Here is a 21,518-nt window from a genome sequence, read left to right on the forward strand (position 1 = left end):
GCATGCATCTGTGATGAGCTGTGGCCAGGACAGGAAGCCTGGACTCTTTATTTAGTGTCCTTGGCATTGGGCCAGCCCAAGGCTAGAGCCCAAGATGGCGCAGGGGGCCCTGTGTCCCAGGCTGCTCACTCTGCAGCTCCTGCCCTTAGCTTTGGGCTCAGATCCCTCTGTCTTCCAGTCACTCCAGACCACCCTCGAACCCCTGAAACCCCAACTCTCAACCCTTGCCTAGAGAGCAGGGCACAGCAGCTTCCTTCCTGACCTGGTGCCAATCCCTGCAGAACCCGCTTGTCACCAATCCCACCATCCCTGGTCTCGCCCTAAGAGCCTGTCGACCTCCGGCGCCATGAGTCGGCTGGCCCGTGTGACAGCGGAATCCTCAAGTGGCCGGCAGGGAGAGCAGCGGTGGCGGTGCCTCTGCTTGCACAGGTCCAGACTTGCATGCTCAGCAGCTACGGAACAATAGGTCCCCCACAAAGAGCCAGCTCCCCCAAATGCGGCTGACTGCAGACGGCCTCTGCTCACAGTGAAAAGACGCAAGCTAGCACCCGAGGACAATGGGTGTGAGAGCTGAAATGTTCCCAGGAATCCTGAGTGATTCCAAACAGATTTTTTTTTTTAGTTCAACACAGACCAACAGCCTTGAGGAAGGGCAGACTTCCATGAGGAGCTTCGGGCCACGTGCATGTGCACACCATGTGTTAAGGTGTTGGGGGGCACATCTACAAGCGGGGCTGCCTGGCCCTCCCGCACCCCCACCAGGACAGGGTCTGCTGCAGTGCTGCTTTCAGTTACCGCGCAGCGCCCACCCCGTGACCTCTACCCATGCACTTCTGTGATTCCTGGCTCACTGAAGGGGAAGGGCTTCCTGCTACGGCTTAGATCTAAAGCATCTCCCAAAGCTTCATATGCGGGGAAGGTGACTGGCTCATGGGGCAGCGCACTCATCAGTGGACTTATCTTTTGATGAGTTCATAGCTTTTAGGAGCTGGGGCCTGGTTGGAGAGGGTCACTGCAGGTGTAACCTGGAAGGGCGTGATCTTCCAGGCCCCTCCCTCCTTTCTCTGTTTCCTGGCTGCCGTGGGCCGAGCACTCTCCGCCATCCTGTATCCACCTTGGAGTCGGCCCAACATGGGGTGACGTCATGAGCCCAGGTCAAGCTCTCTTCCTCTAAGTTGTAGGTGTTGGGTATTGTGTCTAGGTGACAGGGAAGTGGACAGTACACACTCTTTTGCCGTGACAGTAGAGCCCAGCTACACCATGATGGGGGTAGAGAGAGGAGAGAGAGGGAGCGAGAGAGTGTTGGGAGGGTCAGGGGAAGGGGTACGCGCTGACATGAAGGCAGTGTGGCCAGGAAGCCACATGCTGATGACACAGATGGGAGACCTGGGTTTAAGAACAGCTTTGTAATTCGGTAGCTGTGAACCTGAGGGGAGCCACTAAAATGCTTCCATTCTGGTTTCTTTTCACCTGTGAAGTGGAGATAACTGTTTGCTAATCTCACAGACAGTTGTGAAGCCCACGTAAAAACAGTTCAATGCAGGAGGTGTGCAGACAGGAGTTGCCCAGCACTCTGGAGGTGGGGAGGTCGGGTGCTAGCTTGCGTCTTTTCACTGTGAGGGGCCGACTTCCTGTTCATCTAGGTAGCTAAGGGCGGGATGCCACAGGCTGTTTCTCCAAGTGTCACCGCACTGAAGCACTGGGAACCACTTTGGCCTCACGCTGTCGCTTCATTAGCTTCTCTGTGTCTGAGGTTGTGGTCTTGGACTGAGTCACAAGGTCTACAGCATCTCAAGGTCTCCAGCTCTCACAGGCCTGGGATGGGATGTGTCAGCCTCTGAAATCTCAAGAGCCAGTTCTTCTAGTGAATCCCCCTCACAGATCTCTCGCTGTCCTGTATCCTGTCTCTCTGGAGGCCCCTGGCTGCAACAGCCCTAGGGGCCTACTCAGCCTCCTCAGGAGGACCTGGGACCCCTGCTGATCTTGGACAGTCATCCTACTCTCCCATCTTGTTTCCTTGGACTCTCACTCTCCAAGGCCCAGGGCTAATCTCCCTTCCTTCACGAAGCCACACGGGCATCTCCTCTCCTTCCAGTCACCCTGTGGCATGCAGCTCCGCACCTCATAGACAGGGCTCTGAGAGACTCGTTCCCCTGCACCTCCCAGTTCCCTGCTGTCTGCATCTCTTCCACGACAAGTGTTTAATAACCATCAGCTGGAAGCCTGACTTCCACACCAAGAACACAGCAGAAAACCCTGGGCTGGGGCAATGGAAGTGGAGGCATCAGAGACCCTGGAGCCCAAAGCAGGTGTCCAGGTAAGGTGGGAAGGGACAGTGGTCTACAAAGAACGGTGGAAGAGGGCACCTTTTAGTCATGTTTCTTCCTTTCAATCAACTTTACTCAGGTGTACTTTACTGGTGCGAAGAATGTGCCAATTTTAAGTGCAGAATGGGATGACGGTGGACGATACATACACATGTATCCAATTAGCAAGATCCGGATCTAGAGAACGCCCTTCACCTGGTAGTCAACCCCTTGTTCCCAACCCAGCTGGTCCTCAGCTCCGGTAGTAACTGCTCTGCTCTCTGTCGCTCAAGATTAGTTTTGCCTGTTCTAAAACTTTGTGCATAAGGTTCGTGCTCGTTTGCATCTGGCTGCTGCTGCTCCTCTGTGTTGGAGCCCATCCATGTTGTGTGCTTCTGGAGTTCATTACTTTTATTGCCAGCTTGTATTCCACTGTATGGATATGCCACAATTTGTCTACCCATTCATCAGTTGTTGAATATTTATGTCCAGTTTTTGGTTATCATGAAGAAAGCACCTATGAACAGTGGTATAGTGTTTGTGTGGATATATATTTATGTGTGCAACAATGAATGGATGTGGGCATTTGTTGAATGTTTTTTCTACACTGGTTTAGATAGTCACACTTTTTATTCTACTGTAAATTATATTGAATCTCAAATGTTATGGCAATTTTGTATTCTTTAGTCATATATCACCCCTTCATATATGGCTGGGCTCCATCTGCTAGTCTTTTGTTAAAAGACTTGTGTCTATGTTCTGGAAGCCTTTTAGCTTGTGGTTTTCTGGTAATGTGTCTGTCTGGTTTTGGTACCAGGATGATAATGGCCACTTCAAATGAGTCAGAACGTACTTCTACCCCTTCTATTTTCTGAGAAGAGTTTGTATAGCATTCATACTAATTCTTCCTTGTTCGATAGAATTTGCCCATCGAATCATGAGGACTTGGACATCTCTTTGCAGGAACTTTCAAGTTGTGATTTCTTTAGCAGATACAAGGTGATTCAGATTTTCTACTTCTTCAGGCAGCTTGGCCAATTTATGTTTTTCATGGATTGTGTCTATTTTATCAAAAACTGCAGAATGTACTGGTATAAAATTGTTTGTATTTCTTGGTTTCTGTGCGCTACTATAATAAAATACCTTACACTAAGAAATGTATAAAACAATAGAAATTCACTTCTCAGTTCTGGAGGCTGGGAGCTCCAAGATTGGAGAAGCAGCAGGTTTGGAGGCTGGTGAGAGCCTGTTCCTCGTCAATGGCATTTCTGGCTCTGTCCTCACATGGTGGAAGAGGGCTGGCTTGGGTCCCTTGTATAAGGGCACTAATCCTATTCATAAGGGATCTAACCCAGTGACTTAATTATCTCCTGGGCAACCCACCACACTGAGGAATAGGTTTCAACACATGAAATTTAGAGGAACCCAAATATTGAGGCCAGAGCAATGTATTACCCTGAATATGTTTAAATCTCCAATGTCCCCTCTTTGGTTCCTGATAATGGTAATTTGAGCACGTACTGACCTTTTCAAAGAACCAGTTCTCAATTAATTTATTTTCCTCCATTGTTTTCCATTTTCTGTCTCACTGATTTCTGCTTTTTCTTTTTACTTACTTTGGGTTTAACTGGCTCTTCTTTTTCTGTTTTCTAAAGGTAGAAGCTATGATCACTTTAGATCTTTCTTCTTCTCTAATTTAGGTATTTCAAGTTATAGATCTCCCTCTCTGTATTTTACCCATGCATTCTTACACACTTTAATGTGAAAGTATATGATAGTGTTATTCAGGTCATCTAGTTTTTAATTTTTTCTTTCAGCTTTTTCTATCAATTACTAGGAGTTCATAGAATCCACATGCTATTAGAGGTTTTTTGACTCTCATTATTCACTTTGTATATTTTGAAACACTGTTATTCAATGTACACATTCATGCATTCATGAACTGGCTCCTGTTGTGTATTTTAGGTGAATTTTCATGAAGAATTATTTTTCTTTCTCTCTAGAAATATAGTCAGTCTCCTTTCTTGTGCTTAATATTTGCATAGTATATCTTTTCCAACCTTTTATTTTTATTTTTTTAAGATTTTTTTTTTTATTTCCAACCTTTTAAAAAAAACTTAAATGTGTCTTATTTTCCAAGTAGTGTAAAATTGCTCTGGTTTAATTCAGTCTAAGTGTGTTTTTTGTTACTATAACAAAATACCACAGAGGGGATAATTTACAAAGCATAGAAACTTATTTAGCTCACAGTTCTGCAGCCTGAGAAGTTCAAAGGCACTGGCATTTGTCTGGCCTGCTGTTTCATAACAAGGCAAAGGAAAGAGCCAAGGAAGCCTAGCTCACTTTTGTAGTGACCCACTCTTGTGAGGACTCATTCCTGTGAGACCAATATTAATCCTTTCATGATGATGGGGTGGAGCCTCAGGACCTAAACACCTTCCATAAGCCCAACTCCAATGCTGCTGCATTGGGAATTAAGGTTTAACACATGGACTTTTGAGAAACAAATTCAAACTACAGCATACCTGATACTCTGCCATTTAGTTATAGTATCTAGGACATTTACGTTTAATGGAATTATTGATAATTTGGGTTTAAATCTATTATCTTGCTACTTGTTTCATTTGTCCCATTTCTTCTTTGCATCCTCTTCCTTCTCCTATCTTGCTTTAAACTGAGTATATTTTTGACATTCCATCTCCAGCACTTCTTATCAGTTATGCTTCTTAATAATATTTTTCATGGTTGCCCTAGAGTTTACATTTTAGTATGCACTTTAATTTATCACAGTTGATCTTTTGGACACTTTCCTATTTTTCTTCTAAATTCACTGGCAACTCATTAGTTTTCTTTGTACTTCTTCCTTTTCTTTTTCATCTGTAAATGGTGGAGTGTGCTGTGTGCTGAGGCTGTGGTCCTTTTCTCTACCTGCTCTGACCCTCTGGGTAATCTCATCTAGTCCTATGGTTTTAAATACCATTTATATTTTCAGTCCTAGCTTTTCCCGAGTACGAGGTATCCAACTGCTTAAAGCACACTCCCCCTTAATGAGGCAACTCAATATAACTAGGTGGACCTTTGATTTTCCCTTCCCTCACCCTCCGTAGTCTCCCATGTCTCAGCTAGTGGTATCACTCAGTTACCTAGGACAAAAATGGAGGCATTAGCTGTGAACCCTCTGTTCTTCTCAGCTCCTAGGTTCATCAGTAAATCTAATAAACTCTACACCCAAGGTGACACTTCACTTCTAGGGCCACCATCATTTCTTACTTGGGCTCCTTAAAATAGCATTCTATTTCCTTTCACTCTTGCTCCCTAATCTTTAACAAAATGCCATTCAGTTATGCCATGCCTCTGCTTAGAACCTTCCAGAGCCTTCCCATCACACTCAGAAGAGTCTGGGATCCTCTGGCCTCCATGACCCTAACATGACTTGTCTCTGGCTTACCTCTCTAGATCCCTCTTCTGCCTGGCTCTCTACATCCTTACACTAAAGCCACACAGGAGTTCTCACTGTTCTTAAGATAAGCTAGGCTCATTCCCGTCGGAGGTCTCACACGAACTCCTCCCTCGGCCTGGCATCCTAGGGCTCAGCATACAGAGATATGCTTAAAGGTCAAGTCTGGCCAACCTGTCTAAAATTCTTCTTTAAGCCTATCTGTACTGTTCTGCTCTACTTTTTTCCTAGCACTTTCTGACATTTGAAATTATACTCATTTGTTGTCTTTCTTCTGAGAATGTGGGCTTGATGACAGTAAGTACCTGCTCAAAGCAGCATCTGTACGCCAAGAAGAGCATCTCTCACACAGTAAGTGCTCTGTAAATATTTGTGGATGGAATGGATTTATCACATCAAGGATTCATCACATTGAGGATTCACCACATCAGAGTCTTAAATGTTTAAAGTAAAAGAATCTTCACTAGTTAATAGAGTACAAATACAAATAAACCTTTATTTTCTCCTGGTCCTTTCTAATATGAATGAAATCCTATTGTTAGATGCAATTTTCTTCCTTAATAGACCTTGGGTTCAGGTTGTGTCCAAGAAGATTTCTTTATTGAGTGATTTACTGGACTCATCTGTCCTGAGAAGGAGATAATGCTCTTTAGCCTGAGTTGGTACAGACAGGGCTGTGTCCCGCTTAAGTCTTGTGTGCTGCCAAAGCCTGAAGCCGGATGTCACCCCTGCAGAGAAGTCTTCCCTTGGCACGTTTCCTATTTCCGGGACTTCCAAGGGGTGTGCACACCTTGCTTGGGCTGCCAGGTAGAAAGGAAGCAGCTTTCTCTCCCAACACTGTCCGAGGTCACCCTCCCTACTGAGATGGTACAGACAACGTGAGACTAGAAGAGCACACTCTGTTATTAATGGATATCCATCCTCATAACCACCCAAGAAGCACAAGGGTACCACCGGCAATCCGAAGAGGAAGAGAGAGAAAAACCCTTGCCTCCTCCATGCACTGGAGAAGATGGAGTTAATGAAATCCTTACTCGGCCATGTTGTCAAGATACGAAACCCAACGTGACAAGAACAAGACTCTGAGGAGCGGAATTACTGGGCTTGTATCCAGAAGACAAGGACGGGTACTTGGCCCAGGGGAGGCAGAAGGGAGGACAGGAAGGTGAGCCTCTCAGGATCCACTAGAGAAAGACTATTGGAAATCCTATAGGAGCTGCTGCCACCAAGACACAATTTTCGTTAATTACCTCAATTGTGGCTGTTATCCCCATAATGAGAAACACAACTTTACTTCTAAGCAGGCAGCGAGGCTGGCAGAAAGCTGAAACCTGAAAATCAGCAGATACAGGGCTGCATACGGCCCCCTCTATTGAAATTAAGCCACATCCAAAACACAGGGCGAGGATTCCAAACAGCTCCAGACAGCAGCCCGCCACGCAGGGCCCTCAGCAGGCACCGGATGGACGCTCTCTGGACTTGTCCAAAGAGGCCCCAATCACAAGTGCTCATTTCAATAACACAAGAAAATAAACATAGGGCTTATTTATAGTACGGGGAAGGGACTGGGGCAAAAGAGCTGCTCGTTTGGTAATCCACCCTGACGGGGCGACAGGATCCAGACCCCGGCTCTCTGGTAACAGGGTAAGCAGAAATAGGGGCCAGCACAGGGCTGGCTGCCAGCGTCGCCAGGTACAGTCTCATTAGAGGCCTGGCAAAGGGAGAGGAGGAGATCTGAGACAGCGTTCCTTCCCGCCAGCCGGATCTGGTGCTCTTGCTGTCTCCTTTCTGGCTGATGAAAGTAAGGCACAGCAATGGACTCCCGGCAGGTCCAGGAAGGGCCAGCATGCCGCTCAGAGAAGGCACAGCTCCAGGGAAAAGCAGATAAAGACCCTCCCCTTATCCTCCATCCTCTGGGGGAGGTGGGGTGATGGAGTCCTTGCTCAGCGTTGGGACAAGTCCACGCGGGAGGACTGGAGTTCTCTGAGACCCGGGCTGCGTCTCCGCTGGCTGCCTGTGTCCGGGCCAGCGCGCTGCCTGGCAGAGAGCACGTGTGGGTGAGATGCTGTCCCACCTCTCCTGGATGGGAAATGTGGTGTTTCCCAGTTGTGCTCAACAGAAAGCCACAGGCTCCTTGAGTTTATCCTTGGGTGCAGGAGCTGATGACTTAAATCTGCAGCTGTAAACACGAGCCCAAGTAGATGTGCTGTAAAGGGAAGGCTTGGCATGGCAGGAAGGCTTGGTATGGCGGCAGAAAAGACCTGGCCAGTGGCTCTGGTCTGTGCCACATGGCTCCGTGGGTAGCCCCATGCCCTGTTCCTCTGAGGAGGCCAACAAGATGGCGCATCACGGTGGCCTCCTTCCGTGGAGTTGGCAGAGCTGTGACCAGGGAGCCAAGTGGTCCAGAGCAGAAGGACAAAGCTACTCCCATGCAGGTGACTCAGCTGTGTCTCAAAAGGAAAGAGGGACAGGGGACCAAGTTTACCTCCACTGTATTTCTGCTGCCCCCAACCATGGTGAAGCGTAAATTAAGATACTGCGACTATGCTGCCCATAAGACCCATGCGCCCTCCCTGGGACCTGGAGCCACACTGCCAAGGCTGAGGGTGACTGGGCATCCATCTACGGAGGTGGGAGAGAAAGGTCTCCCTTACATTCAGCCAGACTCACAGCTCCCATCATAAGCAGAGAGAGGATACAGTCTCAAAATTGGGAGTAGGTCCAGCCTGCCTGCCTTTGCCTTCCAAAGGAGCAGCTCGGCTAAGCCCGTTCCAGATCCTTGGACCATACATGGTTTGTACAACGGGGCCAAACACTGCCCCTGGTTTTACTCAGAAGTAGAACATGGGCGTCCCAGGGCTTGGACAGAGCTCCGGGTGAGATGGGTGGGAACAGCCCCAAAGGTCTCCTGTGCCTCCAGGCCCTGCAGTGGAAAGTTTATCGCTCCCCAAGTCCTCCTGGAGGGACTCGCCTGCCAACTGCTCGGCACGCCTGCCAGAGCGCTCTCGGGAGGAGGTCTGAGGCCAGCTTCGGATTCTCAGCCGCTGCCTGGCCCTGCTAAGCCTCTAGGGGAGCAGATGCTATGGCTTCTCTTATACTGGGCATGACAAAAGAGTAAGGCAAAGAGGAGACTGTCCCTGCAGCAAAGGTTGAGGGCACAGGCAGATGGGGACCCCCAGGTCCCTGGACTACAGTCAGGAAAAGCCTCACCGGAACCCAACCCGGTCTCCGCACTGTCTATGCCTTGATTCTAACTTGGCTGGAACCAACAAGGGTTTTTGCATTTTGACCCCGCATCACTTGTCAGAACCACGACTAGCAGTGTGTTTTTCTGGCCTGAAGGACGCTCTCCCTGCTGCTCCTGCACAGCAGTGACAGTGGGGTTGCCGGGTCACCGGCAACTCCTTCAGCCTCTTCAGCTCCCAGCCCTGCCCACAAAGGCCAAGGGAGGCCACTTCACCCAAGGGCAGCAGGGAACCCGGAAGCTAAAACCCGAGAGTTCAAAGCCCAGTGGAAATAGATGAGGCTTTGGCAGAGAAGTGGGAGTGGACGGATTTTTGAACTGGGCGATGGAGTAAAGGGGGGAGACAGCAGAGCCTCGCTGGCAGGAAGGAACCAGAGACTGTGAGACCGAAATGCTATTTCCCTCTTTAACCTTCCCAGACAAGGTGGTTTGGGCCTAACCATGTTTTCATGGTAAAATCCATGAGATAAGAATATTAACAACCATCTCATGTTTATTCCACATTCTCTTTATTCACTCAGATGCTGACAGACATTTATGTGGTCTCCATTATTTGGTTATTCTGAATAATAACCATCTAATGTTAATCAGCCAAAAAAAAAAAAAAAGGTATTTCCAACCCTGACATTGCAGGCGGGCCCATCCCAGCAAGGTCCCCGGAGAGAAGGCAGTGGCTTGGTGTACACACTTGGGCCGGGGCCAGTCTGCCTCTTCTATAGGCCAGTAGGACATAATTTCTTTAAAAAGATTTCTTAATCTAGAACCAGCTGCTGTCTGCTGTAGGCCTGGACATGACATTTTAATTAGTGGCATTGTTCTGCTCCTGCAGCCAGGCTCCATGGCATCCCCAGGGGCAGATAGTCCTGACCTAGCTCGTGGGTGTGGGTGAGGCTGAGGCCACTCACAAGGGGACGTAGTCCCTTGTCCTTGGGATCGTTGAATCCTGGTCGTCTGCAAGGAGCCTGTCCTGCATTTCAACTGTGACTGTACCGCCTGTCCCTTCAAAGACAGAATCTCCAAGGTCCAAGTGCCCAGGATGCAATACTCCTACCTACCATCTAAATTACTTGGCGCTATGTTGCCTGATCTAACTCTAATAGTTCTGGAAATAGTGAAGTCCTTTAAATGAAGATTTAAAGTCCAGGGACTCCTATGAAGGTCATACGGGATGAGAGGCCAGGCTGACAGCCATGTCACATGGACCCACTGTTGGCCCAGCTTTTGGTTTCTGTGCGACTTCAATGCGAAGCCCAACCCCCACACCCCCCATGTGTGCCACACATCTTGGAACCAAGCTGGCGACCCCCTAGAAAGTTAGAGGCACTCACTGACTTTGTAGCTGTGGGACCCGGGTGACGACAGAAATCCCTTTCTCTGGCTTTCTATCTGTTGCTGTGGAAATGAGACCCAAACGCCTTCACCCATCATTGGCTGACAAGTGGGTATTCTCTGAGGGAAACGCTGATCAACCTCTGAGTCTGAATCTGCACTACGGATGGCCCAGGTGACCTTCCTGTCCTGTCCTGTCCAGCAGCTGCTGCCCGGGAGTCCATGGCTCCGTGACAGGAAACGAGATGAAACCATCATGAGCTCTGCATTCAATGCTGCTGCTATGTGCCAAACTCTTCTCCGGCCCCTGCACTGCGGGCCCCGGGCACAGTGACTCCTGTTGACCATGGCACGGGTCTTGCCCGCCTCCACGCTGCTCGGCAGAACAATGGCAGTGCTCGAGTGACTTCAACTGGCACACAACTGGGTTTCCCTAATTATATCCATATTCTAAGCAAATTGTGATGTATTTTGTGTTTCTGGGGACATATGTTATGGCTAAAGCCCAAACTGTGGCTAATCTTAATATTAGAGCCAGATAAATCTGTTTCGGATCCATAACATTTAACATTTGCCAGAGTAGATTTGTTCATCAACTGGGCTTAAAGAGGTATAATTCACACATGTGCAGTATTACTAAATGCTGAAATTTAATGATTTAAATATACCGGCAACTGTTGCAGAGTGGTTGTTATAGCAGCATTTAACGTTAGCCAGAGCCTCCCTGGCTAATGTTACAAAGAATGAGGGAAATTTTGGCATCCTCTATGGGGGGCGGGGGTCACAACTCAACTTTTATAATACGGTACCCGCTAGGGCAACTCAGTACATGGCTATCAGAGGCCCTGCTTTCCCCAGAACCCCTGTAAACCAGTGAGTGGACCCTAGCAGCAATCACATGGATTCCCTTGGGGCGTCCGGAGTCGTCCGCACTGAGAAGGGATGGTTATGATTTGGGACCTCCGTCCCCTCGATGCGCGTGGGACCACATCTTCCTCCTGGCTGTGTCTGTCCAGACTGCTGTTGCGAGGCCAGAAAGTGGAGTTAAATACACCAACAGGGATGGTTCCTTGGTATCCCAAGAATCAGCGTTTGAAGCACAGCAGAAAAAGGAGTAAAAAATTACTTTAATCATATCAAAACACCACCCGTAAAAGAGCGGCTGAGGGACTGACAGGCGCCTGGCCCGCCCAGTGCCAGGCCAGAAGGCACAGACTGACCCTAGAGAGGCGCTGGCTCCTGCACCTTCCGGCTTGGCTGCTCCTCCGAAGACTCAGAGATATGAACTGCGGGAGGTGTGGGCACCTCCTCCCTCCCGGGATACGGGGAGGTCAGGCGGCCTACAAGGTGCCTCAGTGGCTTTCTTCCGCTTAGTGAGTCCGGGAACCCGGAGTGTGCCGTGGGGGCTCCCCACCCTTCTGGAGGCACCCGGTCTGTCAACCTTCCACCGCCCCATGGTGAGTGCCGGGGGCCCCAGCCCCGTCCTGCCAGCGCCTCCCCGGACCCCTGCCCGGCGCGCGTCACAAGCTGCCGATGTTGGGGAAACTCTTCAGCTTCTCAGGAAAGTCGTCCTTGTACAGCACGGGGTCTGCTCGGTGCTCCACCACCTTGAGAGGCATCGTCCCGAAGACTGAAGCGAACTTGTTGATGCACTCAGACCTGGGGTGCGGGGTGAGCAGGATGAGGGACAAGCAGAGAGGGGGCAAAAAAAAAAAACAGCAGAGATGCTGAAAGAGAACACGCAAAACCCATCACGTTTGCCACCAAGCAGCTCCAGCCTGCCGCTGGGCTTCAGACAAGGCTGAGGTGCCGGGAAACCCCAGCTGGGGACAGGGAGCAAGGGGTGCCCTTTGAGGCTGCCCAAAGGCAGGAGCCTCCCCTCCCCCCCGAATTCCAGTCATTCCTCCCGCTCAGCACCAGCAGGCCTCAGAAGAAGGTGGATTAGCTGCCAGCAATCCTTAACCCCCTCTCTGCCAGTGGGAGCACAGGCGGAGACAGGACAGGCCACCTGGCCTCAGGCTCAGCGCGGCGGGGCTGCAGAAGACAAGAGGAGATAGGCCAGAAGCCCTCATCCATTCGCCAGCCCGCAGCGGGAATGGCAGCGCGAGTGCGCCCCCGTTTACCCCTGCGGGCTTTGGTAATCTGCGCGGTTTCGGTCACTCTTGCAGTAGAGCCTGCAGCACACCAGGCTTGGCAACTCCAGCGTGGCTGCTACAGAAGGGGATGGGCTAGATCGGATGGAGCTCGGCCCAGACCCCAGCGCGGAGAGCAAGCACTCAGGGTGAGGGGTCAGGGCGTTTCGCTGGGACGGCTCGGCTCCATCAGGCCGACCTAGTGTGACAGCTGGGTAAGGAGGACATCACCAACCAGCGGCGGAATGAGCCCGGGAAAAGCGTTTGAAGTGCGGGGAACTGCAGGATGGATTTCAGAGAGGTCAGCGCCCTCCTCAGCTGGGCCTGGGCACCTGAGAGCAGCATGAGGACAGCCGGGTAGACGCCAGGTCCGCATGTGACCTCAGGTCTCCTCTGTCCTCTGACAGGCGACTGTAGGCTGCTTTCAAGTTACTGTAATCAACAGGTTCTTATCCAAGACCTTTGGGCCTCGGGAAAAAATCAATTACTAAAGGCTACGATCAACTCTTTTCTCTTCATCACTATAGAAATGAAAATATTACCACTTCATTTTGAGCTTTAGAAAACAGCATCATCACACCCACCAGGAGCACAAATCACCATGTGCTCAGGCTGTGTCAAGAGTACTTGGCATGCACGGATGACCCATGAATCCTCACAACAGCCCTAGGGGGTTAAGTACTCCCCTTCCTCCTATTTCACAGTGGGGAGACTGAGGCACGGAGAGGCTAAGCAACATGTGCAAAGGTAAATAAAAAAACTCCAGAAGAGACAGAACCAAACCCAGGCATCCTGGCTCCTGAGGCTAAAGTCTTGATGAGGAGATGCTTTTTTTTTTTTTTTGGCAGTGCTGGGGATGGAACCTAGGGCTTTGTATGCTCTAGGCAAGCAGCCCCAAATGTATTTATAAACATAATTCTGGAGTCCAGTGGGAGGAGCTGGAAGCTGCTGGTCTCTCTTTTGTGCCAGATAACTTATACACGATTATTCTAAGTATTCCTCCCCTGGCCCCACTGGTTTTATGTTAGCCTCACATCATGGATTAAGAAAACAAGGTCCAGGGAGGTTGAGTAACGTGCCAAGGACCCTGAGCTAGAAAGGGCGGACCTGGGCTTCAAAGCCAGCCTTGCACCGGCAGTGGACGCTGGACTTAGCATCACACTACCCTACTTGCCAGGAATGAGCTCCCCTCCTGCTGGCACTCTTAAGACTCAGGACGGCCTGGGGTTCCCCACTGCGGGAGGTGGGTGAATGCTGCGGAGTTCTAACAGAACCTGGCCCCCGCCCTGGCCAACAGCTTCCCCCGCTTTATGTTGGGCTCACGGCAGTGGCAGACCAGGCGGCACTGCTCCAAGCTTTCGCTCGGACAGAGTTCTGCTTGGAAGCAGGGGCAGTTTCTCGTTGCCAGTTGTGGTACACACAAATTCTGGCCCGGCCGTGCCAGCCTGGGTACCAGGGGGTACGAACAAAAGGGTGCTGGGTCCAGGGAGAGGATGAATAGCAATGTGTCCTCTGTGGCCAGACCAGCCAGCAGGGCACGGGCCAGCCCGGCTTGCTGACAGCCGCGCTGGCTAACCAGGCTCTGGCAAGTGCTGCTGGCAGGGCAACGCACTTAGTCCAGGCACTGGCGGACTGGCACCATCGCTCTGCTCCACATGGTGCAGGTCCTTCCTCTGCCCAGCCGGCTGGCGGTGTCCTACTTCCTTCTCACACAGGGGAACTATCAGGAGCAGCGAGGGTGGGCAGAGCCTGCTGGCTGCTGGTGGCCACCCGAGTTGTTCCGCTGGGGGTCCGGCTCCCCTGTCAGCACTTTTCCCTGTGCTGCTTTTCCAGTCAAGCACACACACACCGAGTGCTGCCAGCATCTGCCTCTGCTCTGTTGGACGCATCCCGGGAAGAGAGGCCTGCGAGTTCAGTTTTCCTTCCAAACACATGCCATTACCGAAGGTAACTGGGAGCCTCCAGGACGAATGCTGGGAAGCTGGGGGAAGCTCACACTGCCAGGCACTGCGCCGCCAGCACTCAGGAATCTGGTGCACTCATGCCTGACACACAAGACCCTGCTTGCCGCAAAGACGCTGGACAGTTTTTGAACCCATGAGTGGACAGTGCAGTCCTGAGATATTAGTTCCCCTATTTTAGCAGCTGAGAAGGCTGACCGTCAGGGCCAATTTCCTTAGGTCAGACAGCTAGTAAGTGGGAAACTCATAACCTCAAGCAAAGACTGGCCCGCACTGAAATACCGAGTTCTTAAATCGAAGCTGTCTGCCTGTCATATCACCCTGACCTTGGTGAAGATATTGGTTAAAATGAATAGCTATAAATTCTTCTGGTTCTTAAAGAACCAGTAGCTTCTGGAAACAGATACTTGGTAGCAAAAGCTATTCTCCTACTTAACTGAGAATTCTGATCCCAGACTCCCAAATACAGGAATAAATAAATACATCGAACCACAAAACGCAACACAAGGTCAAATGCTGGGAAAGTAGTTAACGACTTCCACTGTTTTGTGAAAAATGTGCATTCTGTAAAGGGAACCATTAAGAAATAAAACAAGCGAACAATTCTACAGTCCAAACTATCTCTTGGGCTGCCCAAGGTGGCTTAAATTGTATCTTTATCCCTCCCAACCTAAGCCCTTTATTTAATCATTCAGTGCCTCAATCTTTAATGCCAACAGTTTTGCTTACAGTGCTAATTCTGCTCCCTATTGAATCTCTCAGAGGGGTACTTTACAGTTACGAACTCCTGTTCCTCAGCACCACCCCTTACTCTGGAACTCTTAGACCTCGTCGCTCTCGGAGTCACTTTTCCAAGGTCCTCCCTTGTTCCTGGCTCTGCAGACCCTGGTTGTCTCTGGGCCTCTCCAGGAGCTGCTTCTGTTCTCAGTTACTCTGTCACCTGAATGTAAGAAATTATCAAGATTCGGCCCTGGGCTTTTCTTTAGTCAACTGTTGACTCTGAGCACACAACTTTCAAATATCTCTTGGTTTTAAACTTCATTCTACAGTTCAACTTCACATTGCAAACTGCTGCTCAGTATCTTACATCTATATACGGAGGGTGAGAGCTCAATGTCACACACCTTCTCTCTCTCCGATTTCATGCATGGTTAAAATCTCATTGTTCACTAAATTTAGCCCAGCTCCCCCTTGAATCTAACCTAACCACTCCCCTCCCTCCCCTCTTAAGTAGATCATTGATACTGTCCAAGGCACTACCACCATTTCTCTTATTTGACATCGAAACTATCTGCTGACTTCTTTTTGGTAACCTCCTCGTACCTACGCAGTTGGAAACTAAGTTCTGGTACATCTTCCTTTGGAAAAAAAATCTCTTACAATTCAATGCGTTGCCTCCTTTCCACATCCAGCTTGGTTCAAAGCTTCTAAACCAGTCATCCTCCACTTTCTTCATTTCCCATTCCAGCCCAAGCACTACTTCCGATCTCAAAGCAATTCTCTCACTAAGTCAGTCCCCTGTTCAAACTCCCTCTAAGGTGCATCAGAGCCTGAAGGAAAAAGTCCAAGCTCCTCACGTGGGGGTTCCAAGCCCTCTGCAGTGTGGCACTAACCAGCTGGAATTCTACGTTTTAGCCAAATTGACTTTCTTAGTGGCCAAGTTAGCCTTGAACTTGCTGGTCAGGCCCTTCTGAGAGCACGGCATCCCTGCCCAGAACCTCCTGTCCACCCAGAGTGTCACCTATTGGGATCCTGGGGATTGCTGAAGGCTCCCTTCAAGTCATTTCTTTTACCAGATTATTCTGAATAATGAACCCGCTGTTTCCTCTCTTTCCTCTCATCATTTACAAGAAGTAACACTTTCAGCTTCCCTTGGGATGCTTGTGAAAATTAGCTTTGGATGAAGTACAAGTGCAGTGTGCTGTTGGTATTACAAACGCTGGTGCGAGCCTTCCAAAGAGGCCTCTTCTATTTCCAAAGCTCTCTTCCAAAGAGGAAGCGTCCATACCTCCCTGAGCTACTCCGTTCAGTGCTGTGATCTCTAACTCCATGCCAGCTCACTGCCTTTTCAGCCTCTTTCCATCGGCTACCCTCTCAGCTGTGCTAGGGAACAGTCATGTGCCTCAGCAAGGAACGCGAGGCCACCAGCAGGTCACGTTTGTCCCCTCACTTCCTTGCCCTGCCACCGTTTCAGTTCAACCCAGTAACTGCTTGGCTGCAAGCTCTGAATTCTTCCCAAACAGAGAATAGGGTAGGTTTAAACACCAACTGCATGGACTCCACTGGAACCACAGTGAGTCTCTTCCAAATGAGCTATGACTGTTAATGTCATTGCCCTTAAACTGTGCGACACTCATGATCATCAATGACAGGTAGTTCCCAAACCACAATAATGTTACTTCCCATCAACGGTTGCTAACAGTCATTTCTGGGGATAAGATATTTCCATATAAAAGAAACAAAGTGAGCTGGAAAGTGGCGCACAAGAATCCAAAGCCAAGAGCAAAAAATTCTGTGTACAAAATCCCTGCGGCCTGAAGGATTTTATTATGGTGTAGAGACTTCAAAAATGAATTCTACAGCAGATGCACACGAGAGCTACGAACAGTCCAGACATCTCCTTCTAGGCTGTTATAAAATTCTTGGAGGACCCTGTGGCCCCTGGGTAACTGTTCCTGGGATGTCACGGCTCGCTGTCTCCCTAACAGCTGCCTTTGGGAGAATTAGGCTCAGTTCAGGCATTTTGAAGCCTGGGGCCTCCTGGAGTTCAAGCGGGAAGTATTAGATCTAGTTGGAGATTTTCATGGTCTTGGGGAAAGACACGGGTCTTTTACTTCTTTCATATTCCCCTACAAGGCCCGGGTCCACTCCATATGACGTGTGCTTCTTGAGTAATTGATGGAATTGGGCTGAAAAGGACTATGTTAAAGCCCTCCCTCCCTCCAAAAAGAAACTCTTTGATTCCATTCTTGGAAGTGGTTTTAGTAGCATCAGTAAAGGTCATTTGTCTCTGGTGGGTTTGGCTTCATTCTTTCTCCCCAAGCTTCTACTATAACACGGAGATACTGGCCTGCGAAACAACCCTGTATTCCCTTGGAAAGAACAAGCTTCCACTGAGTGACTGCAGTTAGTTTACTGCCTAGTCCGTAAGGAGATTTTGGCTTCTGGAGCTTATGGCCAGCTATATTTTTAAGATCCCTGCAGCCATTGCAAATTGAGCGAGGAGCATTCCAAATTAATTCTTTGGGTGACCTGGGCTTGAACTAACCCCATTTCCACACTGCAAAAGGAGGTGACTATGGCTACCAGCTGTTGTCCCTATATCTCCACTGAAGTCCCACAAACCGGCCACGGCGGCAGGAGGGGAGCGCAGGCCAGAGTAGAGTCTGGTCGGAGGTGTACTCACCTCTCCACCATGTGTGTCTGGTCCAGAGAAAGCCCGTCGATGGCCGTGCACTCTGGACACTTGAATTTCTTCCGTGGGGTCACCTGCCAGAGGAGCAGACAGACCTGGCGGTCAGTGCCTAGGACTATAAAATCTGCTTGTGCCACACCACATGCTTCTGTGCTGGGAGCCGAGATGCTTCAAGCGTGTGTGAGCACGCCGACACTGACACACATACACACATGCACACATGCGTGCACGCACACCTCGCTACTCTTCCATTTGATTTGGGCTGGCTCAGCCAACAGTGGAACTCACAAGGGCCCAATAAAAGAGGCTTGGAGGCTTTTGCCTTCTGTAACTGGAAAGAAGTGGTGATGACAAGCTCCTTAATTCCTGTTTAATGACTGTTTTCTCACTGCCAAGGTCCTTGTATAAACACCATTTGTTCTTGCAGCCATAAGGGCGATGAAATACAGCTTCCCATAACTTTCACCGTAACCTTAGTTCCAACGGGGGTGCTTTCTCCTCGTTTCTGCTAATGGCAGATGCTATGAGCAGCACTCTGCTCTTGAAGATGCCAGCTTATTTGGCAATTCTCTCTAGTTAGGAAAAGGAATGCAATTGTCTCTCACCCTGTGATCCCTTCCTCCGACTCCCCTCCGCCCTCCCAAATCTTAAACTTCTAGCACCCCCAGAAAACTCAGGGAAGGCTGCGATCCTAACCTAGGGAAGACGACAAGTAGGGGAAGGATGGGAAGGAAAGGAGTCTCGATAACCAAGGCAAAACTAAAATGCAGAGAGACACTATCCAGAGGAAGCAACCATGGCCAAAAACACGCTGAAAGTGAAGCTGGGGTGGGGGCTTCCTGAAGAACAACTCGCATAGTTTACACCCTTTAATGTTCCTTGTAGTGAGCTGCTGGGTCACTAAGAGATCGGAGGGACAGGGAGGGGACTGGTGCTTTCTCCTCTTTCCACGTCACCCTGTTTGCTGCCGAGTAACTGGTGAGGATTCATCCAGGCTTCCAGCATAAGCTCCCTGAGGAAGTACCGAGGGGAAGCTGGAACTGCCCGTTTTCCTACCTGGAATTCTAACCAGGAGGAAAGAGGTCAGGATGCTGCTACCCATGGAAAGAAGACTGCTTCCTCTCCATAGCTAGGGGTCTTATTTCAGCCAAGTCTGAATTTCAAGAATAAACAGACATTTTCTCAGGTCTAAAGACTACCCCATCTCCACAAGATCTCTAGCTCTTCTCAGCTTTTAATATGCCATCGGAAAGATACTTTTAGAAACTGGTCCTTTGGTAGTTTGAAGCAAGGTTTAGGACAACTACAGTTACATAATTATACAAGGATCTGTATAACCAGGCCAATATTTCATTTTCAGTTGTAAGAACGAACTCCACTTTTCAGGACTGGAGCAGAGACTGGCCCGAGAGAGCCAAGCGACACCGTGCCGGAGCCTCTTACCTTGATGACAGCTTTCCCTGTGACATTAGCTACCAGGAAATTCATGGCAATGTCTTCACAGTTCATATGCGCATCCACCCAGTTCTTGATATCCCCAGGCATTTTGTAGGTATACAGGTAATTAAAATACTGTCAGGGAGACAGAAAGAAGAAACATGCAAATAGTACTTCCTTTCAGCTGACACATCAGGACAACTAAGTGAAGGCATGAGAACAGGCTTTCTTGGGCCGGGGATATAGCTCAGTGGTACAAGCACCTGCCTGGCAAGTGCAAGGTCCTGAGTTCAATCCCCAGTACCACACACACACACAAAAAAAAAAACCCAAAACAAAACAAAACAAAACAGAAAAACAAAAAACTCAAAGAGAACCGCTTTCTTGTGCAAGATTAATCACAAGGCTGTATCAACACAAAGGCCAGAGGAAGTACGAGAGTGCTGGTCAAGTGACCCAGCACCTGTGACATGGGCATTCTTCTGCAAGGATTACATGTGCTTTTTCAAGTGCAACAAAACCGAGACATAGCTGAAACTACAACAGCCCCCATGTGTGAGATAGTGTAGAATGGGTCAAAAATAAATCTGTAATATCTACACAATAATCAACAGTATGTACACACACATTCAAAGAATTATATTTATTAGGGCTTCTTGTTTGTTTTACTAACAGTAAAACCTATTTCTGGACCCGCTGGCCCTGAAAAATATGAGGGTAGCACTGCTGATCTAACAAGAAACAATAGATATAAAATAGCTAAATTAAATTAACTGTGTTGAGTTGAACAGACCTTTCTTCTGACATCAGTTCCTCATGCCCGGTTTAATTAAACCACATGCTCCTGGGGAGCACTCTATCAGTAAACTGAATATTCTGAAACCAAATGCAAACAGGTTATTTTCCAGTCTCTACCTAATAAAGTCAAAACCATAATGTGATGGTTCTCAGATGAGAAGAAGTGCAAAAAGCTAATAAATACACAAAGGAATTTTAACCTCACAAGTAATCATGTAAATAGTAATAGGATTCACTTTTATCCAAATAGCTAAGGTTAATTTTTAAATACATTTTATGCAAGGGAGGATATGGTAGGACAGTTTTATATTGTGCTAGTGGGAGTATAAACAGGTACAAATAATACTGAAACTACATTATCTCTCTTTATTTATTTATTTTTTTCCAGTACCGGGAATCGAACTCATGACCTTGCACTTGCCAGGCAGGTGCTGTGCCGCTGAGCTAAATCCCCAGCCCAATCATTTCTCTTTAAAAAGCCCAAAATGTAGGTTTCCTTTAACATAATTCTACTGGCAGGAACCCGCCATAATGATCATGAGTATAAACAGAAAGTAGATATTAATCACTGAACATTAGATATGAAGCATCATCTAAAATAGAAATAATTAGAAGTTTAAATATCCAACGAGAGAGAAATAGTTATACACGATTTATGGAGAATGATTTACGATATAATATCAATTTGCTAAGAATTAATTGCTTATGAAATTTAGTAACATGAGAAAATGCTTGTGATATAGGGGACTAGTCAGAGTATTTACAAGGTCTCTGTGTATGCAAGAATAGATAAATAAAAGGCAAGCTGAAAAACAGCGTCTGTAGGTAATACAGTGATTGCTCACAAATGCTTTCGTTTGCCAACAATTTGATACCCAAACAGAAGCATTTGGCAAAATTTTGTTTTTGTTTGCATACTCAGCACTGGGTGACAAACATGACTGCAGTCATCCTTCCCACAGAAACACACACGTGGTTGTCTTTTCCAAAATCGTAGAACAAATTAAGTTCGTGAACGGAGGTAACACTGTAATGGTTACTGCTAAGTGACAGGATTACAAGTAACAGGGATTGTCATACTTCCTACTAAAGCAGATACTGCATTTATAATGAGAAAACTAATACATTTATTTAAAAAGGAATATGGTAAGTCCCTAACTGACGAAGGAGTTCTGTTCTGGGAGAATGTTTAGAAGTTGGATTCATTCATAATCTGACAAAGTGAGTTTTACACAGTGCAACTGTAAATCTTTTTTTTTTTTTCTCACAGTAGGAAAATTTGCTGGAGAAAAGGAATGGGGAATGGGGAACAGAAATAGCTCCTGACAGATAGGAAGAGTCCTGAATGGGTTACCCACACCTGTGCCTCTTATCAAGGACACCTGTGAAAGTTTGCCACTTGCATGTTCGTAAGTCTGAGATTCACTGTATCCCATGGC

At 48.3% G+C, this 21,518-nt stretch overlaps 1 protein-coding gene across 1 annotated transcript in view; it reads right to left on the reverse strand.

Moving 5' to 3' along the window:
- Positions 1–10,962: 10,962 nt before the first annotated feature.
- Ext2 (exostosin glycosyltransferase 2) overlaps positions 10,963–21,518 on the reverse strand; it is a gene marked incomplete in the record, with an annotated part of 134,434 nt that continues 123,878 nt past the window's right edge. The window contains 3 exon segments of the mRNA XM_013514241.1: positions 10,963–11,995; positions 17,836–17,918; positions 19,288–19,416. Of these exon segments, the coding sequence (XP_013369695.1) occupies positions 11,857–11,995; positions 17,836–17,918; positions 19,288–19,416 (351 nt within the window).

Source organism: Chinchilla lanigera, unplaced genomic scaffold (assembly GCF_000276665.1).
Source record: "Chinchilla lanigera isolate Chin_1 unplaced genomic scaffold, ChiLan1.0 scaffold00021, whole genome shotgun sequence".
NCBI classification, from domain to species: Eukaryota; Metazoa; Chordata; class Mammalia; order Rodentia; family Chinchillidae; genus Chinchilla; species Chinchilla lanigera.